This window comes from Carya illinoinensis, chromosome 11, assembly GCF_018687715.1.
Source record: "Carya illinoinensis cultivar Pawnee chromosome 11, C.illinoinensisPawnee_v1, whole genome shotgun sequence".
Classification (NCBI taxonomy): domain Eukaryota; kingdom Viridiplantae; phylum Streptophyta; class Magnoliopsida; order Fagales; family Juglandaceae; genus Carya; species Carya illinoinensis.
The window spans coordinates 35310805-35331813 of NC_056762.1; the positions used below are offsets into that span (position 1 = coordinate 35310805).

Sequence of the window (21009 nt, forward strand, 5' to 3'; positions counted from 1 at the left end):
GATTAGTTGAGTATTAAAAAAATTCGATATAATCATACGCATCAATAAAATAAATAGAGAATATGTAAAAGTGATTGTATATAATATTATTCAACTTCAAATATCTATTCAGGACAATTGTGGGCTTGTCACACCCTACTAAAAAGTCTGATTCTGCACTTCCGCTTTAGCCCATGAGTCCAAAATTTAGTAATTAAACCATGACCTAAAATGTTGCCAAGCAGGAAAAAATGATATGATTTAGAGTTATTAGTTTTCACGGTGCCAATCAATTCAATTATATGACACCATAACATCAGAATCTAATGAAAGAAAGACTGGTAAATTAGTTATGCATACCCAGCATGACCGTCCTCAGTTGCAATTGGCCTCCTCTTTTTGAGCTTCTCTGGCAGCTTAGCTTGGACTAAACCAACATCACCCAGCTCGCCAAAACTGCTCTCCGTTTTAAGCAACTCCTCCAACAACATCGTTCTCTCTTCTTTCAGTTCAGATGTAGATGTTTCTAAAGTAGTTGATAGCCTTCCCAAAAACCCCTGATTCACAGGAAAAAAATGGAGAAAGAAAATAAAAATGTAATGCTGTTTTATTTGGAGACGGGTTTTTAGATGATAATTAAGAAAAGTAACCCATGGGACTTTTCGAGGAATCACTTGCTTCTAGCATGCCGAATGCATTGCTGCTTCAGTTCCTGGAGATTTTCTTGGCTACTATGTTTTGCCAAATCTGAACCCCACCATCCCCCACAGCGGATCATGCCTCAAATTTTGCATAGCTGGTCTATCTCAATATACTTCTTGAGTATATATATATATGTATTTAAAAAAAAAGAAAACACAGTTACAATTGTGAGAGTATGGTGAATTAAAGATATAGGATAACAAAAACACAGTATCAACTTGAGAATTACCTTAGCTGTAGGAGCTTTCCTAATTGCATTTTCTAGGACTTGTCGGGCACCCTTTAGATTCAGTTGGCGGATCTCAAACTGGGCGACTAGAAGCCATATTTTTGCGGAAGGGAATTTATCTAGAGGAATAAGCTTAAGACATTCCCTGGAAGAATTAATAGTGAAAGAACAATCTCTTCAAAGTCAGTCTGATTTATCCAATCATGTGAATCATAAATCGGAAAACGAAGATACAAGCTGTGTGCTTGTGAATGTGTACACATGTGTGCCACTTAAGTTGCAAAAAAAGTGCTCAGACAAAGTTTACAACAAGAACATGAAAATTTAATTTCTCGTAATCATTAACAACTAAATGATTGTATATGATAACAATTCCCTAGAATGGAATTGATACTCCACAAGAATGACATTAATTTCTACAACACCAAAAAAGTAACTATAAATTTTGGTATGGATGATAAGATTTGAGAAAAATTTGAAGTAACTGTTATTTTTTTTTTTTTTTTTAAGATTTGAAGTAACTGTTAGATTCTATATATATAGTAGATTTATTTGCTAGCCAGTTGGCTATGCCTTCTGCATTTTTAGTAGAATTTTCAGTTACTTGCCAAAAAAATATTATTTGCTGGTTAGTTTGATTGAGAGAAAATGGGGGCTCATTATTTTTTTCAGTATCCCTCTGTTGTTCATTTGGATGTGATCTTCAAGATGATATATTTCCCAATACTAAAGGAAACGTGAATTTCATAGGAGAGCACGCATGAAACTGTTCTAACTCAATTTTTAATATATATGTAATTACAAGTGAAGAGAAGCATGAGAGCTTACAAAGAAAGCGACATAAAAACAGCATCAAGATAACAAAACCTTACCTGTAGGCCAAATCAAAACTATCACCCTTTAAATTGTTTACGTGATGTCATGCGCAGTCCCACATAGAAGGAAAGGACCAACAAGACTACGCAAAAAGAATCGAATTAGAACAACAAATCTATATGAACTATTTGTACCAGGCTTTGAAGTCCAAACATAACATTTTTGTTAAAATGTTTCTTCTATTTTCAATATAAACTCACCTATACACTTCTCTCGTACGTTCCATGTCTCCGGCATCAAGCTCTTCGTATAACGGGTAATTAATCCTAAGAAACCACATTCAACAAACAATCAGCCTTATATATATGCAACTCAAAAGGAAACAGATAAACAAATAAAGCTAAATTTCAAAAATCAAATTCTCAACCATGAAAAAGAACTTACTACAAATAAATGTACCGTTGCCGGTAACGCTTCTCAAGTTTGCAATGGCCCTTTCATAAACCTCCCTAAATCCTTTCCTTATTTCCCACGTACACTCTCTTCCAAATTTGGCATGCTGACCTTAGGGTGACATAGAACAAACCGTTCGAAAATCTACCTAGCACGCTCGACCTTGTTGTAGCTTAGTTTGAACTTGATGTACGAGAGCCATATAGCCCGCTGGTCTGGAATCCAATTCATCCACCTCTCGCTATCAAAGACTCAGCTCACACTGGCGACATTGCTGAACATCTCCTTCATGTGAATGTTCTTGTAACACAGCCGGTCTAGATCTACCCTCGACAACAGTGCCACCGCCAGGTTCCAAATGTTGCGGGCGTGGTTGATGAACTTATTCTTCACGATCTCCACCTCTGCATATTTAAGCCAAAGCGTATGGTTCCGATAATCCACCTCGAGAGCTCGTTCCCACACGGAGCGTGCGCGATTCAAGTCCTTCTGAGACGTCTCCCACTGCACATCTTGGTCTATGCTGTTGTTCCATCGGACCCGACGTATAAGGTCCTCAAAACTCTTTGCACTTCCGGAGGCGATAATCTGTGAACTCAATGGCATCAGTGATTTTCTGCTTTGGTGGTTGGATGTCGACTTCTTAGTGCTCCCAAGCCTCCTTGAAGATATGTTCAGTGTTGATTTGGATGGAAGCAGGTGTTTTGTTCTTGATCCTAGTCGGCCACAAAAGCTTGATCACCTCCATATCCTTCTGCATTAGGTAGCCAAGACTTGGATTGGCGAAAGGGTTGAACGGGAAAAATGGGATGTGGAGCTAAGCCGACGAATTTATTTATTTATTTATTATTTCACTCAAATAGGAAAAAATAATTAAAAAAAATGCCAGCGGTTGTTGGGAGCAGTGGCCTATCATTATTCAACAGAATAAACCCGCTTCGACGTTTCGTTCAATTGTTTAGGAGTAATCCTCCTCAACCTCTTCAATTTCCACTTACTTCTAAAATTAACTGAATTTTTCTATTTATTATCTATATATTAAATATTAAATAAAAAAAATTAAAAAAATATAATGTGTAGAGATTATATGAATAATAAGAGATTGAGTAGTTTTTTTCATTTTTTAGTACTGTTGCCCAGTCGATACTCAAAGTTTGCCACGCATTAGGATAGAAGAAATTTTCCTCAAGATTTCAAATCTGTATTCTGTCTACAACTAGAAGAAATTAGTAGAGATGAAAGTAGATTGACCAAATTACTATAATACCTTTTATATTTTGTGAAAAATCCCATACTACCTCTTTCTATCATTTTCCCCAATAGACTTTTTTTGTTTTTTGTTTTTTTTTTTCTCTCTTAAATTTTATGAGAGATGATAGCCTTACAATTTATCTACAACTTATTAATAAAATAATATATTTTTTTAAAATTTCAAACACATCAAATCAAAATCAAAATTAAAATAAATAATTAAAAAATTATTTTTTTAAAAGATTGTAGAGAAATTGTAAATGGGTAGTTATTTTATCATTTTCTAAATTTTATTATCGTAAAGTAGTATATAATTATCATTCCATACCTTTTATCGTACGTCTAAGCAAAAATATTAGCTTAAATTTGAGTGTTGGAAGATTATTAATTTTTAAGTTTTCTACTCAGCAATTTTACATTATACACTCGTTCAAGAAAAAAAAGAAGAAGTAGGTATGAGATGTAGTACTATTGAGTAGAATTTTTCTTAATTTTTATATTGTGTATGGAAATTTTGGTGTTGAAGGCTTGAAGCTTGTTTTCAAATTGTTAAAATCAGTGCCGAGTTAAGTGTTTTAACTTTTAAGTTTGTGATGAAGTTAGCACAAAGACAAGTTCTACGTGTAAGCCTTGCGCTGTACATTTTCACTTAATCAATATGTGATTTGTCATTCTATCTTAATCTTTAAATATGTGTGTATTTAAATAAAATAAAATAAAAATCACAAATCATATATTAGTTAAGTGGATATGTGTAGTGTAAAACTTTCTTATAAAATTTCTCCCATAACAAAACAAGAAAAGATAAAAATTATGAACGAAGTTTAAGAACTACCCTTTTTAATTAAAATGATAATATTTTTTTATATATAAATTGGATAGAGACAAGGTGAAGTTGGAAACTTAATTCAAAATTCAACAAATTTTTATTTCTTTTAAATTTTAAAATCTCTATAATCCTTTTTAAATTTTTTTAAAATTCTATTTGGATAGTAAAAATGTTTCATTTCATCTCATATTATTATTATAATTTTTGAAAGTTTTACATAAAATATAATAAATAATTTAAAATTTTTAAATCTCAAAATAATAATATTAAAAAAAATAATATTCTAATAATATTTTATCAAATTAACTTTTATCTTGATTTCATTTCAATTAATATCCAAGTGAGACATAAATCTCATAAATCTTCAACGAAATCTTATCTTACATACAAAAGCTCCTATGGAAATGATTTAATTTCATACACTTTCTTAATCAATTACGATACCGCTTTTGTAAAACTGACTGCTGAATACGTCGCCGTTCTAGTATATGAATCGATGGTGGCGTCCCATCAAGCATCAACTCCATAGAGTCATAGACCCCAACTCCATAAGAATAGTGCTACTTCTCCGAGTGAGTCCGAGAACCTGCCGAATAAGGTGAAAAAAAATTTATTTTTTATTTTTATTTTTAAAATTTTATTTTTAAAGTAAAAAAATTTATAACATTTTAAAAAATATTTATTTAAAAAAAAAAAAAAAAGTCATTCGGGTTCAAAGCATTTCTGACTCAACGTTTCAGCTTCCATCAGCCTCTTTTTGAGTTCTTCGAGGCTGATGTTCTTCAGAAAGAGGCTAACCCAGGGAAACCAAAAGGCCGCATTTTTCTGAGACTCTTCAGAAACAAGATAAGTTGAAAATCTCTGGATTGTTTCTGTGTGGTTCACGTTTCTGGGTGAAAGAAATGAGTTCGGGGTCTGCAGCTGTGTGTGTTTTTGACAGCGACGACGGAGATGGCGCTAAGAATCGCAACATCTCAGAATTGATTTCTACGCTGAGAACCGCTTACCGGACGAAGGATTTCGACCGAGTAGAAGAGATTCTGGTATCCAGAGAAGCAAAATTGAAGAGGGAGATGCAGGATATGAAGAAAGAAAATGGATTTTTGTACGAACAAGGCGAGGAGTTGAAGAGGCTCGTAGTCCTCGAAAAGGCGGCTCAGGATGCGGCGCAAGTAGGGGAGAGGAAGGCTGTGGAGAGGTATGAGAAACTGTTGGAGGAGGTGAAGAGGGGGGGAGGACGAGATGACGATAAGAGGGTAATTTTGGAGCTTAAGAAGAAGTGTTGTGTGCTGGAGTGTGCCAAAATGAAGGCTGAAAGCGAGGTTGAGCTTTGGAAGAGGAGGTTTAAAGAGTTAGGGATTAGAGTGTCTAAATTGGAGGAAGATACCGCAATGCTGATGGATTTGCAGAGTGCAGGTATTACCGTATTAGAGAGTTAATGGATCTTCACAGGTGCACATATCCCTTGCTAGGGATCCTCTCCTCTCCGAATTTTCATGTTTTGCTTTTTTGTTTGGGATTAAACTTATAATTGAGGAAAAAAATTGATGCTATGCTCAAATGTTTCATAGACTGTACCAACACGGAGATAAGGCAGTTTCTGACGTGCTTATAACATGGCATATATTCCGTGAGAAATCATACATGAAAAAATATATTTATAAATGTAAACAGTAACCATGAGGGTAGCTCAGATGGTCAGGCCTTGGGTTTGCTCCTCAATGATCACCGGTTTGAAATTTGAATCCCTTCAGAGCCACTAAAGGTTTGCTTGGCGTTAACTTTAGGTCCCGTGGGATTAGTTAAGGTGTGCGCAAGCTAACCTGGACACCCGTGGATATAAAAAGAAAAAAAAAAAATGTAAAACAGTCGTGTTAAATAATTTCTAATTATCATCATACAGTGAATTTTCTTGGTTGAGAATCTCTTGATGGCTGTTTACACCTCTACCTGTACAAGTATTGGTCCTACCCTTTTAGCCTAAACAAATGTAGTAACGAAAAGAATGACCATATGATTAGCATCATATTCAGAATTCCCGAAATGCCTTGTATTATAGATTGATAATTGGAATGTTCCCCAGAAAAAGGACAATACATGGATAATGTGGTAAGATTTACTTTGAAGCTATGCTTTTTGCAGCTTAGTGAGGAAAAGAGTAGCAATGGGATTTAGAAAGCTGGTTAATAGAAATGAGCCGTGGGAATTATAGCCATTAACTGAGCCAAATTAGTAGAAATTAGCTTTTCAGTGGGTGAAGGTTTTTGGTAAATTGATGTAGGACTTTATGGAAGTATGAATTAGGGTGATGTGGGATCTCTAGCTCCATCTCACGTTTGTTTTCATGTGCAGAAGCACTATAGATGATTTCAGTTGTCATTGGCTGGCATTGTTAGTAGGTAATGGGTCGTCAATTTGTGATAGATTTTAATACCTTTCTCCATTGGTCTTTTGTAATTGATTTTAATGGATTGAACATCCATGATTTTTTGTGCATCATTGGACACCCATACTTAGGTGTCACTCTTGTATATGTCCCATGTACTTGGGCTATGTATACACCATCATCAATCCTTGTTCACTTTTACAAAACTTTTCATCTTATCTCATCTCATCATTATAGCTTTTCAAAATTTCCATACAGAATAAAACAAACAATTCAACCTTTTCAAATTCTAAAATAAAAATAATATTAAAAAATATATTCTAATAATATTTTATTCAACTTTCAACTTTTATCTCAACTAATCTCATCTTATCTCATATGCGGAAACAAACGAGGCAAAACACTTGTTTACCAATAAAAAAAAAAAAGTCATTGATGTCAATTGGTTTGCTTCCCTTTTCCAGTTGCTCCCCTAGCATTGTCCATATGGTCTGATGGTGTAAAAAATGTCCTGTTCATTATGAGGGTTCTCTACCTGAGTAAGGATGGGTGTTGCTGTGATGGAGTTATTATTTTTTTTCCTTTTTCTTTGTTTTTCCTAGAAAGTGGAGTTATCAATTACTTTTACAAAAAAATCAGTGGAGTTATCAATTTGTAAAGGGCAGAGTACTTTTTTTCAAAATGGTTCATCGAGATCTAAATTGTGATAATTCGATTGTTGTAGTTTTCAAGCTTATCAAATTGTTTCCCATCCACAATTGACCTTAGTTGTTACATTCACTATTGTTTAACCTTGTATTTTCTGTGCCATAGCATGTCTCACCAGTTACCATGATTGCCCTAAATTAAGGCCTTGTTTGGATGTTGATATAAGATGAAATTTTGTGAATAGTAGTGAAATGGTTTGTGAATTAGTAGTGAAATGATTTGAGTTAAGATGCTTTATGGGGTTATGGGAAAGGAGAGAGAAAAAATTGAAGAAAAATATTATAAAGTTAAAATATTGTTAGAATATAATTTTTTGATATAATTTTTATTTTGGGATTTGAAAAAGTTGAATTATTTTTTGTGTTTTGTTTGGAAGTTTTGGAAAGTTGTAATAATTAGGTAATAATTATATGAAAAAGTTGAAGATTTAAAATTGAAAAGTATTTGTATTTGAGTGGTGTTTGGACTTTGAGATGAGATGAGATTTCTCATCTCATTTTAACATCCAAACCAGCCCTAAGATTTTCTAGCTTTAGGTTGTGCGTTAGAATGCTAACAGAACCTAAAATTAATAAATCTATGGCATGTGTTTGTCGTCCATGTAGAAGTTGTTCTGGTGCTTGCCAACCAGAATTTCTAGGTATATCAAGTTAATGGACAAATAAACTTATCTAATAAGTTTCCTAATCTTTAATATTTCCACAAGTCAGAGATGTAGCGTCTGTGTCATTTCCATTTTGTTTTAACAAAATTCATGAGATTGAGTAGTTTTATTTTTCTCTAAAATCAATTAACCCCAAGGGGTGGTGTAATGGTCCTGGGGCGAGCCATATAAAGCGGAGGTTCTAGTTTGGAACTCCACATTCACACTCTTGGGGTAACTAGACTGGGGGAATTTCTCCTTGAATTACCCGGCATTTGCAAAAACTTCCTTGTTGAGAGCCTGTTCACCCCCAGGATTAATTAAAACTTTTTTCTCAACACCCGATTAAAAAAAAGATCCATGGTTTTATTATACACCTAAATACGACTACATAAAGCATTGATTTGTAATTTTTTTTTTGTTTTAATTTTAAGCCATAGCTTGTGAGTATTGAATTAGGTTTTCCTGATGCATGAACTGTTCTCATGTATTTTAAAAACCTAGATTTAAGAAAATTGTTAGCTTCCAAACTTGGGCTGTAAAATTTAATTGAAATTGACTCATATCTCAGTAATACTGTACTTATTTCTCACATGACAGCTTGTCCTACATCTGCATCAGGAGCCATTGTTGACATCATTGATAGCGATGATGATCATGCTCCAGGAGGAATTTTGTGCAGAGAAGGAAACAAAGACCTCATAGACAAGGTGAGCTCCGGAATGCTTAAAAGAAAGCAAACTACAAGCATAAATGTAAGTGAGAACCCAAATGGTGGTGATCATAAAGGAGATGATGATATATGTCCAACTAGTAAACGAAAACGGAAGCGGCAAGAAGAATTGATTCGTGATACTGATGGTTCTCGTGCCGATCATTGCTCAGGTTCAACAGCTTTTTCTGGTAGTCAAAATGTTAATAAACTTGTTAGCTCATCAAGGTAGAATGAAATTGAGAACATGAATGTTGGTATTCATGAAGTTGAAGGTAATATATTTCCAACCAGTTACTTATAAAAAAAAAAAAAAAAAAAATTTCCAACCTGTACACGAGATATGAAGGAAGAAGAATCAATTTGTGATACTGATGTGATTATCCTGTGAATTGTTGCTCAGCTACCGCACTTTCTTCTGGTTGTAAAAATGTTGATGAACTTACTAGTTCATCAAGACAATGCGAGGAGAAAATGAAGACTGTACACGCTTCAAGAAATCTTATGCATGAACTTGTTTTGGCGGGGGATAGTGACAGCAGTTTCAGTTCATCTGATAGTGACGATGAGTTTATTAGTTCGAGAATTACAAAATTACAAAGAAAATTGAGGGTTTAACAAGTTTGATGCACTCAGGTATGACTAAGTTAGCATTCTACTACAATATTATCGCTAAACATTAGTCAGGAGATGGGTGTGTATCCACATTTTAGATGAAGTTGATGAACTAACTTCAGGTCCTGTCATTTGTGATGCACTGCGATATATTCCTCTCTCTATAATGCCATTAATCATAATATCTAACTGTACTCGTTATATATTTCTTTACCTCTTCTTTTCAGTTATATGCCGAGTGAGAATTCCTTACTCATCTAATGTTTGATATGGTTATCTATAATATCTGATCTGTACTGGTTTTATCACAAAAGTTATCTCTGTAGGAAGTGATTTGATTTGCCATTGGTGGTGGATGAGAAACCAAACAAGGAAATGGAATATTTAAGTGCCATGAATATTTTGTCGACTTCTACTGTCATACTTCTGCCTGTTTGAGTCTAGTAATTTTGCTGTTGGGATTACATGTTTTTTTTTTTCGGTGGATTATACGGTTTTAAACAGCTTTTGCAAGATGCATCTTTGAACAAGACTAGATTAAAAAGATTTGATTCAGTCAAAAATTAAAATCATTGATGGATTCCCAGGAACTTATCAAAGGGGACTCGAGCATGATTTTCCTATTCTTATAACTTTTGAACATATTTTGAGCATGATAATAATAATAAAATAAACTATTTTCAAGTCTCTATTTCTAGCATTCAAGAGAAAAGAAGCTTTTTCAACATTAAGTTGAGCAATCTACTGGTGTAATTTAGTTTATGATGAAGTCTGCCATGCATTTGGCTGCAGGGGAACTACTTTTGTGGAGTTTTTTGTAGATGGCGATCCTAAAGGGAACCCAAAGAAAACGGTTGGAGTTGGAGAACAGGACCAGAAAAGTCTTTCTGACTGTAAAGGACTAGCTATTGATCACTCTATAAGCAATTATTTGAGACTTACCAGAAGAGGAACATTTCTTCCTATCATCATTTGAATGTGCAGAAGGAGCTGATACGAGATGGTGATCATATTTTGTATCTTGTGGTTCTGAATCCTTTTGTTGCTGGATTATCAAATTTAAGACATTTGCAACATATCCTGATAACAGCAGATTCAGCGAGTACAGAAGACACGGAGCCCCTTCTTGTTTCGTGATGCATAATTTATGTACATACATAGGATACCAGCAAAATTTAATATTTTTCAACCATACACATACATACATACATACATATATATAAATATTATATATATATATATGAAATATTTGTGCTAGTTTTTGTGTTCTTTGTACTCGCCAACTCAATCTCGGTGAATTGCATAATTGTACATTTTTTTAAAAATATAGTTTTGAGATAAGGTTACAAGTCCCAATTTGTTTTGAGGATATTTGTTGTTGGGGCAAGTGCTGAATTCTTTTGCCAGCGGCAGGATGCCGAACACGTGTCATGCATGCGTTGTACCTATATATTCTATTCTACATATTTTAGCTGCGGGACGGTCTCCGACTCTTCTCCAAGATAAGCTGTTTTGTGGACCTAAATCTGCGTCCGGACGTGGGGCGAGGAAAACCAATGGCTGGGTCTCATAAATCTCTCGCTCCTTGGAGGGCCACATTATCTCAGCTTCGTCTCCTGCCATTTTGCATGCGTCTCACTTTACGTTCCGTCTACGTGGACCGTTCATCACCATTTTTTTCCTTCTTGTTATCTATTAATGCTCGCATTCGAATGAAAGGTGAAACTTTGGTCACATTTTTTAATTTTTTTTACAGCAAAATGTGCAATTTATTTTGAAAAATAATTTATAAAATTGTATAATTTATAATTATTTTTCTCATCCACTTATAATTATTACAGCTGTGAATATACTGCATAAATAAATCAATCTGAGTTAGGTAAGGAAGATATTATATAATTATTGTATAATTTATATTCATATATATATATATGTATGTATGTATGTATTAGTTTTACACAAAATGCATGTAATAAAGGGCTGTAATGGTATTTCCATTTATAAAAAACTTCGTGTTCCGGTCTTGGACTGGCGTTGTTGAATAATTGATTGAGAAATAATATTTACAATTTTAGTGTACAAGTTTTGCTTAATTTTTTTTAAAAAATTATTAATTTCGAGATTTATGTGTAAAAATTATTTTTTTAATATTAAATTACTTTATTTTCTAAAAAAAATTAAAAATTACTTGAGACTTATTCGTCCTATAACCATAGCTAAACATTATAGTTTTATTTAATAAATAGATGAGAGATTAGACAATAACGGGTAGATCTGGTGCAGCTCACTTCATCACGCCAAAACCCCAGAAAAAGGTATTTTAGTAATTTGTGTCCCCCATACAAAACCAAAACCACCCCCCCAAAAAAAAAAAAAAAAAAAAAAAAAATCTGCCTAAGAAATTAACAGACTTATACGATCGAAAAAAAAATTTACACAAACAGAGGAAAATTATTCCTAATTTTGAAGTGAGATATTTATCTGCTAGTTTCTTCTCCAGGATCATTTAGGGCTCTTGTTCTGTCGAATTTTCCACTTTTACTCCCCTACTTGGAAGGACTTGGAACAACTCTCGGCCTCGGCCTGTCGCGGTGGAGCCCTTCCTTTCCCTTCAGGAATTCGGTGAGCACTGCGTTAATGGAACCCTTCCTTTCTTTTTTTACTGATTTTTGCTTCGTCTCTCTTTTGGCTGCTGAGGAAAAAGAATGAAGGAAACTAAATGGAGCTAAATTGGTATGGTAATTGTATTTGAGGTCTTGAACGAGGTTGATTATGAAACTTGGAATACTCATTTGCCTTATTTTCATACAGTTTGTTTGCATCCAATTTCAACGCGTAATTTTTCGGTTGTTTATCTCTTTCTGTTATAGAGAATTATTTAAATTTTGATTGCTATATTCTATTTCCTAAACGTGTGTATTTTTATGGGTTATACTGTATATCATGTACTTGGGATATTTGGAGACTGATGAGCTAATTGATTTGGGACTTTCATCCTGAAGGTTCCATTGTACTATATATTACATTTTAATTACATGCACCATAGTACTGCCTGCCATCTTCAAATTGTTCTTAAAGGGTGGTGTCAAAATATGGCAGCGTTTTATCTCGTAATTTTCCTTGCTATGGCATTGCCTTCATTGCTTAACTTTCCTAACCTGATGATACTAGCAGTTGCTGTCAGAAGGAATCGGAACGAAAGGCTATATTTAATTTGTAGTATCTCTGGTTTGGGCTGAAGTCCCATTTACAGTGGCAAGCCTGTGAATGAATGAGGTCAGTGTGCTTAGCATGGACGAAGTAGTGGGCGGGGCGACCCAGTTAGGTGCTGTAGAGGGTGCACACCTCCAAAGCAAAGAGACTGAGTATTCTCTGAAATCTGAAAGGTACAACATTTTGGAATCTGGGGAAATGTTTATACCTGGAGAGGGAGACTATTCCCAAATTCCACCCCCAGAATTTGCAGTCCAAGAGGGTAAGAATGTGAATAGGAGTATCAACGATGGGAATGGATTGGAACATCCCCATGCTACTCCTTGCTCTATTGATGACACTGGTGTCATGGTTGAAGAGTTGAGAGTGACTAATTACAAGGGCTCGAACTTGGCAATCGTTGGTACGTCAAACAATCGAGAAAGAATGCAGGCTAGGCAAAATCAATGGCAGCATCTTTATCAGCTTGCAGGTGGATCAGTAGGTGGGAATTCACATGCTGCTACTATACACAGGGACAGTCCGTTGATGCCAAGTTTCTGGGAGGATATGGAATGTGCATCTTTTCCAGAATTATTGGCTCAAAAAGCATCTGGTGATGATCGAAATGATAAATTGGAACAGTTTCCAAATGCTGAAAATGAAAGGGCATGGGGCAACAATCATGGAGGTATACGAACAAAGATTTTATCTAAATCAGGGTTTTCTGAGTTTTTTGTTAAACAGACATTGAAGGGAAAAGGGATCATCCATAAAGGTCCTCCTCGTCATGGCTTTCATTTTGAGCCAAGGGATCAGAATAATTTGAAGATAGCAGGTAGTACTATGGTGGCTTCTGATGTATCACAGTCTTTGGCTTTGAAAACTGAAATGCCTTCTCCTGAAGGTGTTGCTAGGTTTGGGCCTGGTGGTTCTGATCATGATGGAGTCAGTTTGAGACAATGGCTAAAAGTTGGACGGCATAAAGCAAGTAAAATTAAGTGTTTGAATATATTTAGACAGATTGTGGATGGGGTCAGCCATTCTCACTCTCAAGGAGTCGCCTTGAAGGACTTACGAGCCTCTTCTTTCAGGTTGTTGCCATCAAATCAGGTTAAGTACATTGGGTCTCCTGTTCTCAGAGAAATGTTAGATAATGATGTGGATCCTAATACTTTGCACTCGAATAATGGTCTTATGAGAAAAAGGCCCCTAGAGCAGGTAATGTTTCCCTCTGCTGCTTTACATGCAAAGAAGCAAAAGCTCAAGGAGAATGTGAACTTCACTAGGCGGTGGAACCATTTCCCTTCTAGACAAGGTTACAAATTTGAAACTGCACATGACAGCAGCATTAGAATCACTTGCCCACAGGATTCTTGTAATGAGTATAATGAAGATAACCCAGGTAGAGAATGTGAGACTCAGAGCAAGTTCAGCAGTCATTGTAAGCCTACTATAGCTCAACAGCACTTGACGTCTTTAAGTGACCAGTTGGAAGAGAAGTGGTATAGAAGTCCCGAGGAGCTTGTTGAGGATGACTGCACTACTTCTTCAAATATATACTCTCTGGGTGTTCTTCTTTTTGAGGTGAGATGCTGCTTCTCCTTATACCGCATTACCGCTTGAAATTTCCATTCAGCTTTTATATTATTCCTTATCCTAGACTGCAGCCAGACACATTTGCTCTATTGGTGTTGGACTCCAGGACAAAAACAAATAGGTTTATAAGTGCAAACATATGTCCATCTAGCACGAGTTGTATGATATTTTTCACCTGCTGTCATTTCTGGAAACCATGAATGGGGAAATGCGTGACTATCTCAACTTGTTACTGTATGAGCAAGAGATTACTCCTATGTTTGTCTGTCTGTTTGTTTTGTCCATATAGAGACAATTTTGTTTGTTGGTCATTTTGTGTTCGAAACTATAAATGGGTTGTTGAATAATGTAATGTTCTTATCTTTTATAGGTAAGAAATAATTTTTTTTTTTTTTTTGCAAATCATGAGTAAAAAAATAAGTAAGAAGTAATAATGTTATGCTCCTTAACTTGTACTGTGGTTTATGTTTTGCGAATGATTATGAATCTGTGACGGATATATGTTAAATATCTCTAATATATTGACTCATGATTCACTTATCAAAAAATAAAATAAAATATTGACTCATGATTTGAGGTACTGGTGAGTTTGAAAAGACTTTTTGTATTTTATTTCTTGAGTATTCAGTTGAAGAATGTAGATATCGTTATGATATGGAGTTTCGATTTGATCAAGTATTTGTTTTGCAAAGAACTTGATCTATGAAATATGAAAGCCATGTACCTTAGGAAAAATAGCTCTAGGAATTTAAAGTTCAACTGCACCTCTCGGTCTGATAGCAAAAAGTTTTGGATAAAGCCCACATGGTTGTCTAAATCAATCATATTCCTGATCCACACTGTATTGAGCTTTCCTCTACTAATCTGGTACCCTCCACCCTGAATTAATCCCTATTGGTGTACTCAGTCATCCTTGTTTTGAATGATTCGTACATTTTCTCCTCCTTTTGTGCTACCAAACTACAAATCTTTTATTGTATTGCACTCATTCATCTCCATAATAGACCTACGTGCAAATCTTTGGCCAGCTGAGTGAATGGATTTCACCTTATCACCAATTCCTGTAAGAAATCCCTTTGAAGCTTCTCAGTTCAATATGCCACATCAGCTGGTATAGCGTATAGGGAACAAAGACAGATAATCAGTGAGCAAGTTAGATAAAGTGCTTTTGATCAAAGTTAATCTGCCTCTTTTTGATATGTTGTCTCACTTCCACCTTACCAACTGTTGTTTTGTCTTCTCAATGATGCCATCCCATATTAATTTTGCATTTAAATGGTACACCTAAACAAAGTCCTGAGTACTTAATGGGTAAAGCTACTACTCTCCACCCCAATAACTCGGTAATTCTCCAAAATGTTCAACAGCCCCCGCAAAAATTAATAATGATTTTGACTAAGTTAATCTTCAGTCCTGAGTAGCTTCAAAGCATGAGAACAAGTAACTTAAGAGACAAAATAAGATGAAAATCTTGGACATTAACGGCCCTTGCCTTCTTAGGATAAACATTGCATTGAGACTCTTTCAAGCTTCCCCCATGTCAAAAACTCCTAAAAGTCATTCAGCAAGTCTATTTAACAACCTCCCAGCAAGTTGAAAAGAAAGGAAGCGAATTCCCATCATTTATCACCATTCAAATCCTTCAACACTTCTAGTACCTTATCCTCTCCAAACTTGGTTTCCATCCATTCAGCTTCCTCAATGCATATAATGCGAGCCCATCCACTTGGGGTCTGCAGAAACTAAATCTTCTGCATAGAATCAATGGTATTTTATTTATTTTGTTCTAGTTGGCCACTCTACAGAAAAAGCTAGTGTTCTTATCCATGTCGCTCTTGCTCCAAGGCCCTTAATTTCTGTTTCCAGCTTCTCTTTTAAAAGGTAAGTCTTTCTAAATCATGGGTGATCTCCTTCTTTCTTAACTTCTTCACTTCATACAGGTGTCTTTTCTTCTACTAAAACTTCAATGCTATGTGATTCCTCCATAAGAATAATTTTCCTTTTCTCGACAAGTCAATTCCTCTTCATTCCGTTTTTTCAAAGCTTTCAGCTTGCTTGCCGAGATAAAACTTGGAGATCCATGAAATCTGTATGACAACCACCATGGTTTCAACTCGTCCCAAAGCCTTCATCTTTTAGCCACTTGTTCTCAAACTTGAAGTACCTTCTACACCGAACTACAACTCCACAATCTAGTAGTAGCAAAGGAAAGTGGTAAAAAAGTATTTGGGTAGCTGGTAGCTTTGTTCTTTGAATCTGAGTTCAGGATATGGATTTGTTACTTTAGTCTATTTCTGGTCAGATGGACCTATGAGTTATGTTGATGATTATCATATACTGCTAGCAGTTGCTTACTCTTACCTCTTACTACAGGTATTGAATAACCAATTTTAATGAATTAGCTTGGGTCTTTTTTTCCAGCTACTTGGTCGTTTTGACACCGAAAGAGCACATGCTACAGCAATGTCAGATTTGCGTCATAGAATCCTTCCCCCTAATTTTTTATCCGAAAATCCCAAGGAAGCTGGATTCTGTCTCTGGCTAATTCATCCAGAGCCATCGTTGCGCCCAACAACCAGGTAATACTTAGCTATTTGTTAAAGTCTGATAAATTTTGTCAGTGTCTGATATGGAGAATTTGAAGCCAGGGCTTACCAAATGTCTTTCCCTATGCTTTAACTGGAACAAGATACTGGACTTCTGTTTGATAGAAAAAGTCTGTTAGGTAATGGGTGACAGTTGGAAGTTACAGCCTTGTAGGATTATCCAATATAATAAAGCTGATGTGAATCCTATGGATTTTGGACTCTGGCTTTGATTTGTATGATGAAACAATTTGCTGAGTTGATAATTGTTTGTCTCTAACAGGGAGATTCTACAATCTGAAGTGATTAATGGAGTGGAGGAGGTGTGTGCAGCAGATTTATCATCATCCATTGAACAAGATGATGCTGAATCAGAACTGCTATCGCATTTCCTTGTTTCATTGAAAGAGCGCAAGCGGGAACATTCTTCCAAGTTAGCAGAAGACATTAGCTGTTTAGAAGCAGATATTGAAGAGGTTGACAGGAGATGCAGTTTAAAGAACTCATTTGTTAATTCTTACTTTCATGATGACTCCCTCTATAGAAGGGAGAACAGGCTCTATCATAAAGAACGACCAAGTTTGGATGTGCTTTCTCAATCACCCCCTATCTCTACTACAAATGAGTTGAGTTTCTCAAGGAATGTTGAGCAGCTTGAAAGTGCTTACTTCTCCATGAGGTCCAAAATCCAGCTCCCTGAAGGTGATGCTGCAATACGCCCAGATAAGGATTTGCTGAGAAATCGTGAGAACTGGCATTTGGCCCAAAAGGATGAAGATAAACAGATTCCTACAGATCGCATCGGAGCTTTCTTTGATAGTTTATGCAAGTATGCTCGTTATAGTAAGTTTGAAGTGCGTGGGATACTAAGAAATGGGGATTTCAATAATTCTGCAAATGTCATTTGCTCTCTTAGCTTTGACCGGGATGAGGACTATTTTGCTGCTGCTGGGATATCAAAGAAAATAAAGATATTTGAATTTAATGCACTCTACAATGATTCTGTTGATTTTCATTATCCAGTAACTGAGATGTCAAATAAATCAAAGCTCAGTTGTGTTTGTTGGAACAACTATGTCAAGAACTATCTGGCTTCAACTGATTATGATGGTGTAGTGAAGGTATATCAATACATGTATCTTTAATTATAGTTCTCATTGTTAATTTTGAATAGAATTTTTCATTTCCCTATTTGGGCATATGGGGGAATGCCAATGTTTTATCTTGTTAGGCTGGCTGAAATTTTTAGGACTGGAACATTGTAAGTGATTTCGGACCTTAAGATTGCACCAAAGTACATGTAATTCATTTGTTTCTCCCTCTGAATGGTATAAACCCTGTGCACCCAACCATTGTCTTTATTCGTCGTAACCTCTGTACATAATTTTGAGACACACTCTGTATGGAAGAATGGACTATAATTGAAATAGCCCTTTTGGCTTCAATTTCTGCTACTCCGCCCATTTAAACCCGGTTTTAACTATAGCTACCCAATATTTAGGGGATCCTTTTCCTTACCCATATGCAATATATAGTTATAGGCTAAGATTATGTTCAAGATAGGTAAGGGAGGATTCATAGTTTTCTTTTAGACATATCTCATATATGTAAAACAATAGGCTGAAATTATTATTATTTTTTGATAGGTACAATAGGCTGAAATTATGGGCAAAATGTTCTTTTAAAAAAGATGATTAATGACCCCATATTTCTGTATTAATAATACAATATGAACTTTTTGAGTAATTGATCCATAGTATCGATAACGAGTTAATTTTGATAGCTGGAGGTTCTTATTTGCTCCCCTGATGCATTAAGTTTAACCTGTGGGCTTACCATGCTTTGACAAATCCTCATTGCTTATGACATGATTTGCTTGGACTCATTTCCAGTTATGGGATGCAAGTACTGGTCAAGTGGTTTCTCAATTTGCCGAGCACGAAAAGAGGGCTTGGTCTGTTGACTTTTCTCGAGTATGTCCGACAAAATTAGCTAGTGGCAGTGATGATTGCTCAGTGAAACTGTGGAACGTTAATGAGGCATGATTACTCTCTCTCTCTCTCTCTCTCACACACACACACGCACGCACGCTTGCGTGCGCACACACACAGAAATGCAGTCGTACAGTCATAGAAGAAAATTGGCTCTAATAGAACCTGTGTTTCACTTGAAATTGATTGTCTTTTTGTTCTTTGGAACCCTATTATCTCAATGATTTTAGTGAAAGCATAAGGAAAAAAGTGATTTTGTTTAATTTATATCTTCTTTTGGTTACTGAAGCTGCAAAGTTTCTTCATCGTAAATGTAAAATTATTGATCTTTCAAGAACATTTTTTTCCGGAGAGATTTACTTTATTCCCTAGAAGTTTATCTTTATACCGCTCATTGAACATGGTGAATGCAAATGCAATCTTGTGATTTGAACTTATATTTAGAAAAACAATTTAAGTAGGATGGGAAGAAATTTCCTTTACTGGGTCAATTGGCAGGATGCTCATGTGGGTTGATGTATGGTGACAATTTTACTTTAAGCCATGTGGAGATGATGTCACATTTTAGAACTATTACTTTCTAGCTCTGGCTTCTGGTTAAAAGTTGAGTCTTATGCAATAAAACTTCTTGTGCAGAGGAACTGTTTAGATACAATCAAGAACATTGCAAATGTATGCTGTGTTCAGTTCTCCTCTCACTCCTCACATTTGCTGGCCTTTGGATCTGCTGATTATCGGACTTATTGCTTCGACCTTCGGTTTGCCAAAATCCCTTGGTGTGTATTGGCTGGCCATGAAAAAGCTGTAAGCTATGTGAAATTTTTGGACTCTGAAACACTTGTTTCTGCATCCACTGACAACACATTAAAGCTTTGGAATCTCAACAAAACCAGTCCTAGTGGTCTGTCCACTAATGCTTGCAGCGTAACCCTTAGTGGGCATACTAACGAGAAGGTAGGTTTTCTATATATATATATATATATATGTATGTATATATGTTTGCTAAGTAATGCTACAACCTATTTATCTCTTGTTATTAAGTCTAACATCTGTTACAGATCTTTCTTTGACTTAAGAATCTAACATTTGCTTCCTTTTCTTGATCGGTTCAACTCTGTTCGTTTGCTTCCTCAGAATTTTGTGGGGTTATCCACTGCTAATGGTTACATAGCATGTGGTTCAGAAACGAATGAGGTATGCCTTCATTGATAGTGTCACACTGAGTTCATTGATTAACAAAGGAAGAAGAGTATTTTTTTGTTCCCATCTTGTAATTGAAGTTAGTTAGGCACCTGGACAAAATTGGCGAAGTTCCAAAGCAGCTTCCTAGTGTTGTTCAAGGTTCACTGGTATCTGCATTTTCTTTTCATAAGATAATGGACTTCATTACTTAAATCGGAATCGTTGTCTTCAGGTTTATGCTTATCATGGATCTCTGCCTATGCCAATTACTTCCCACAAGTTTGGGTCCATTGATCCTATCTCCGGAAAAGAGACCGATGAGGACAATGGGCAGTTTGTTTCAAGTGTGTGTTGGAGAGGGAAATCAGACGTGGTCGTTGCTGCCAATTCCAGTGGGTGTATAAAAGTGTTGCAGATGGTTTGAGGAAAAGTCAACTGCCCGAGACCAAGGATTTGTAGTCTTCAGTGGCTTCTTTAAAGCTCGTCAGTCCCCCCCACCCCATTTGAAGCTGAAACCATAATTTATACGTGGGGGGAAGTTCCGAGAGTCTAAAGATTTCTTCAGATGTAGCCGTTCATCTGAAGGGCTTAACTCACTTAAAATCATGATTCTGCTGCATCTTAGCCCAAGAAAATCTTGGAAGAGAAGCCAGCAAGAAATTGCGACAACCGATTCCAGATCTCCACATCAGAAGATTGAAATACTAAAACCACAGATCTTGTCATTGATAGAAGAGGCCAGAGATATTGCTTTAAGGTGCAAAATGATTGATCCTGATCAACATGAATTCAGAACAAATTCAAGATAAAATATAGGATTTGGGGTGCAGCTGTTTCGGTCATTTAATTGCTTCCCAACAAGTGATCTTTTCTTTTTCTTTTTTCTTTTTGCAGTTGCTCCCCTGAACAAAAGATTTGCTTTGAGAAGTAGTCATTGCATAGGTTTTCGTGAAGGACTAGCATTTGTTAATCCGAGTGGTTTTTCAGAGACGGCTCAGAACACGGACACGAACTGTATTTAAGAAATGAATGTCCATAGTAAGAAACTAATATTGTAAATCTGTTTAAATTTGATTTATATGTATTTTTTTTTAAGATCTGACGACACATTCCCATCCAGTCTTTACGTTATATTTA

The 21009-nt window shown here is 35.7% G+C and overlaps 3 protein-coding genes and 1 long non-coding RNA gene across 9 annotated transcripts; 2 read left to right on the top strand and 2 right to left on the bottom strand.

Moving 5' to 3' along the window:
* Positions 1–2126: 2126 nt before the first annotated feature.
* LOC122282430 (crooked neck-like protein 1) lies at positions 2127–4786 on the bottom strand. Its single transcript, XM_043094382.1, is given in 4 exon segments — positions 2127–2279; positions 2282–2740; positions 2742–2996; positions 4718–4786. Coding segments are annotated over 4 exon segments (936 nt in total).
* Positions 4787–4951: 165 nt separating this feature from the next.
* Positions 4952–10580, top strand: LOC122281574. Of its 4 annotated transcripts, none has more exons than XM_043093187.1 (4): positions 4952–5675; positions 8597–8706; positions 8882–8983; positions 9112–9139. In XM_043093187.1, exons 1-3 carry the CDS (start codon positions 5162–5164, stop codon positions 8957–8959), a joined length of 702 nt encoding a protein of 233 aa, XP_042949121.1. In that variant the 5' UTR covers positions 4952–5161; the 3' UTR covers positions 8960–8983; positions 9112–9139. The 4 variants fall into 4 exon arrangements, with proteins under 4 accessions (XP_042949121.1, XP_042949117.1, XP_042949118.1 ...); XM_043093183.1 differs by lacking the exon at positions 8882–8983 and adding an exon at positions 10116–10580 and having other exon boundaries at positions 4958–5675; positions 8597–8881; positions 9112–9344; XM_043093184.1 differs by lacking the exon at positions 8882–8983 and adding an exon at positions 10116–10580 and having other exon boundaries at positions 4958–5675; positions 8618–8881; positions 9112–9344.
* Positions 8515–10406, bottom strand: LOC122281575. The gene is made up of 3 exons (XR_006230263.1): positions 10266–10406; positions 9039–9261; positions 8515–8896 (listed from the first exon to the last, which is right to left on the bottom strand). It is a non-coding gene; the product is annotated as an uncharacterized LOC122281575 (long non-coding RNA).
* A 1118-nt stretch (positions 10581–11698) lies between the features above and the next one.
* On the top strand, positions 11699–20974 carry LOC122282987 (protein SPA1-RELATED 2-like). Of its 3 annotated transcripts, XR_006230513.1 has the most exons (9): positions 11700–11945; positions 12498–14102; positions 16536–16693; positions 16983–17820; positions 18592–18738; positions 19327–19644; positions 19825–19884; positions 20105–20629; positions 20767–20974. XR_006230513.1 is itself a non-coding variant. In XM_043095099.1 (8 exons), the coding sequence occupies exons 2-8, from the start codon at positions 12591–12593 to the stop codon at positions 20294–20296; spliced, it is 3225 nt and encodes a 1074-aa protein (XP_042951033.1). In that variant the 5' UTR covers positions 11699–11945; positions 12495–12590; the 3' UTR covers positions 20297–20974. The 3 variants fall into 3 exon arrangements, 2 of the variants coding, with proteins under 2 accessions (XP_042951033.1, XP_042951032.1); XM_043095099.1 differs by having other exon boundaries at positions 11699–11945; positions 12495–14102; positions 20105–20974; XM_043095098.1 differs by having other exon boundaries at positions 20105–20974.
* The last annotated feature ends 35 nt before the right edge of the window (positions 20975–21009 follow it).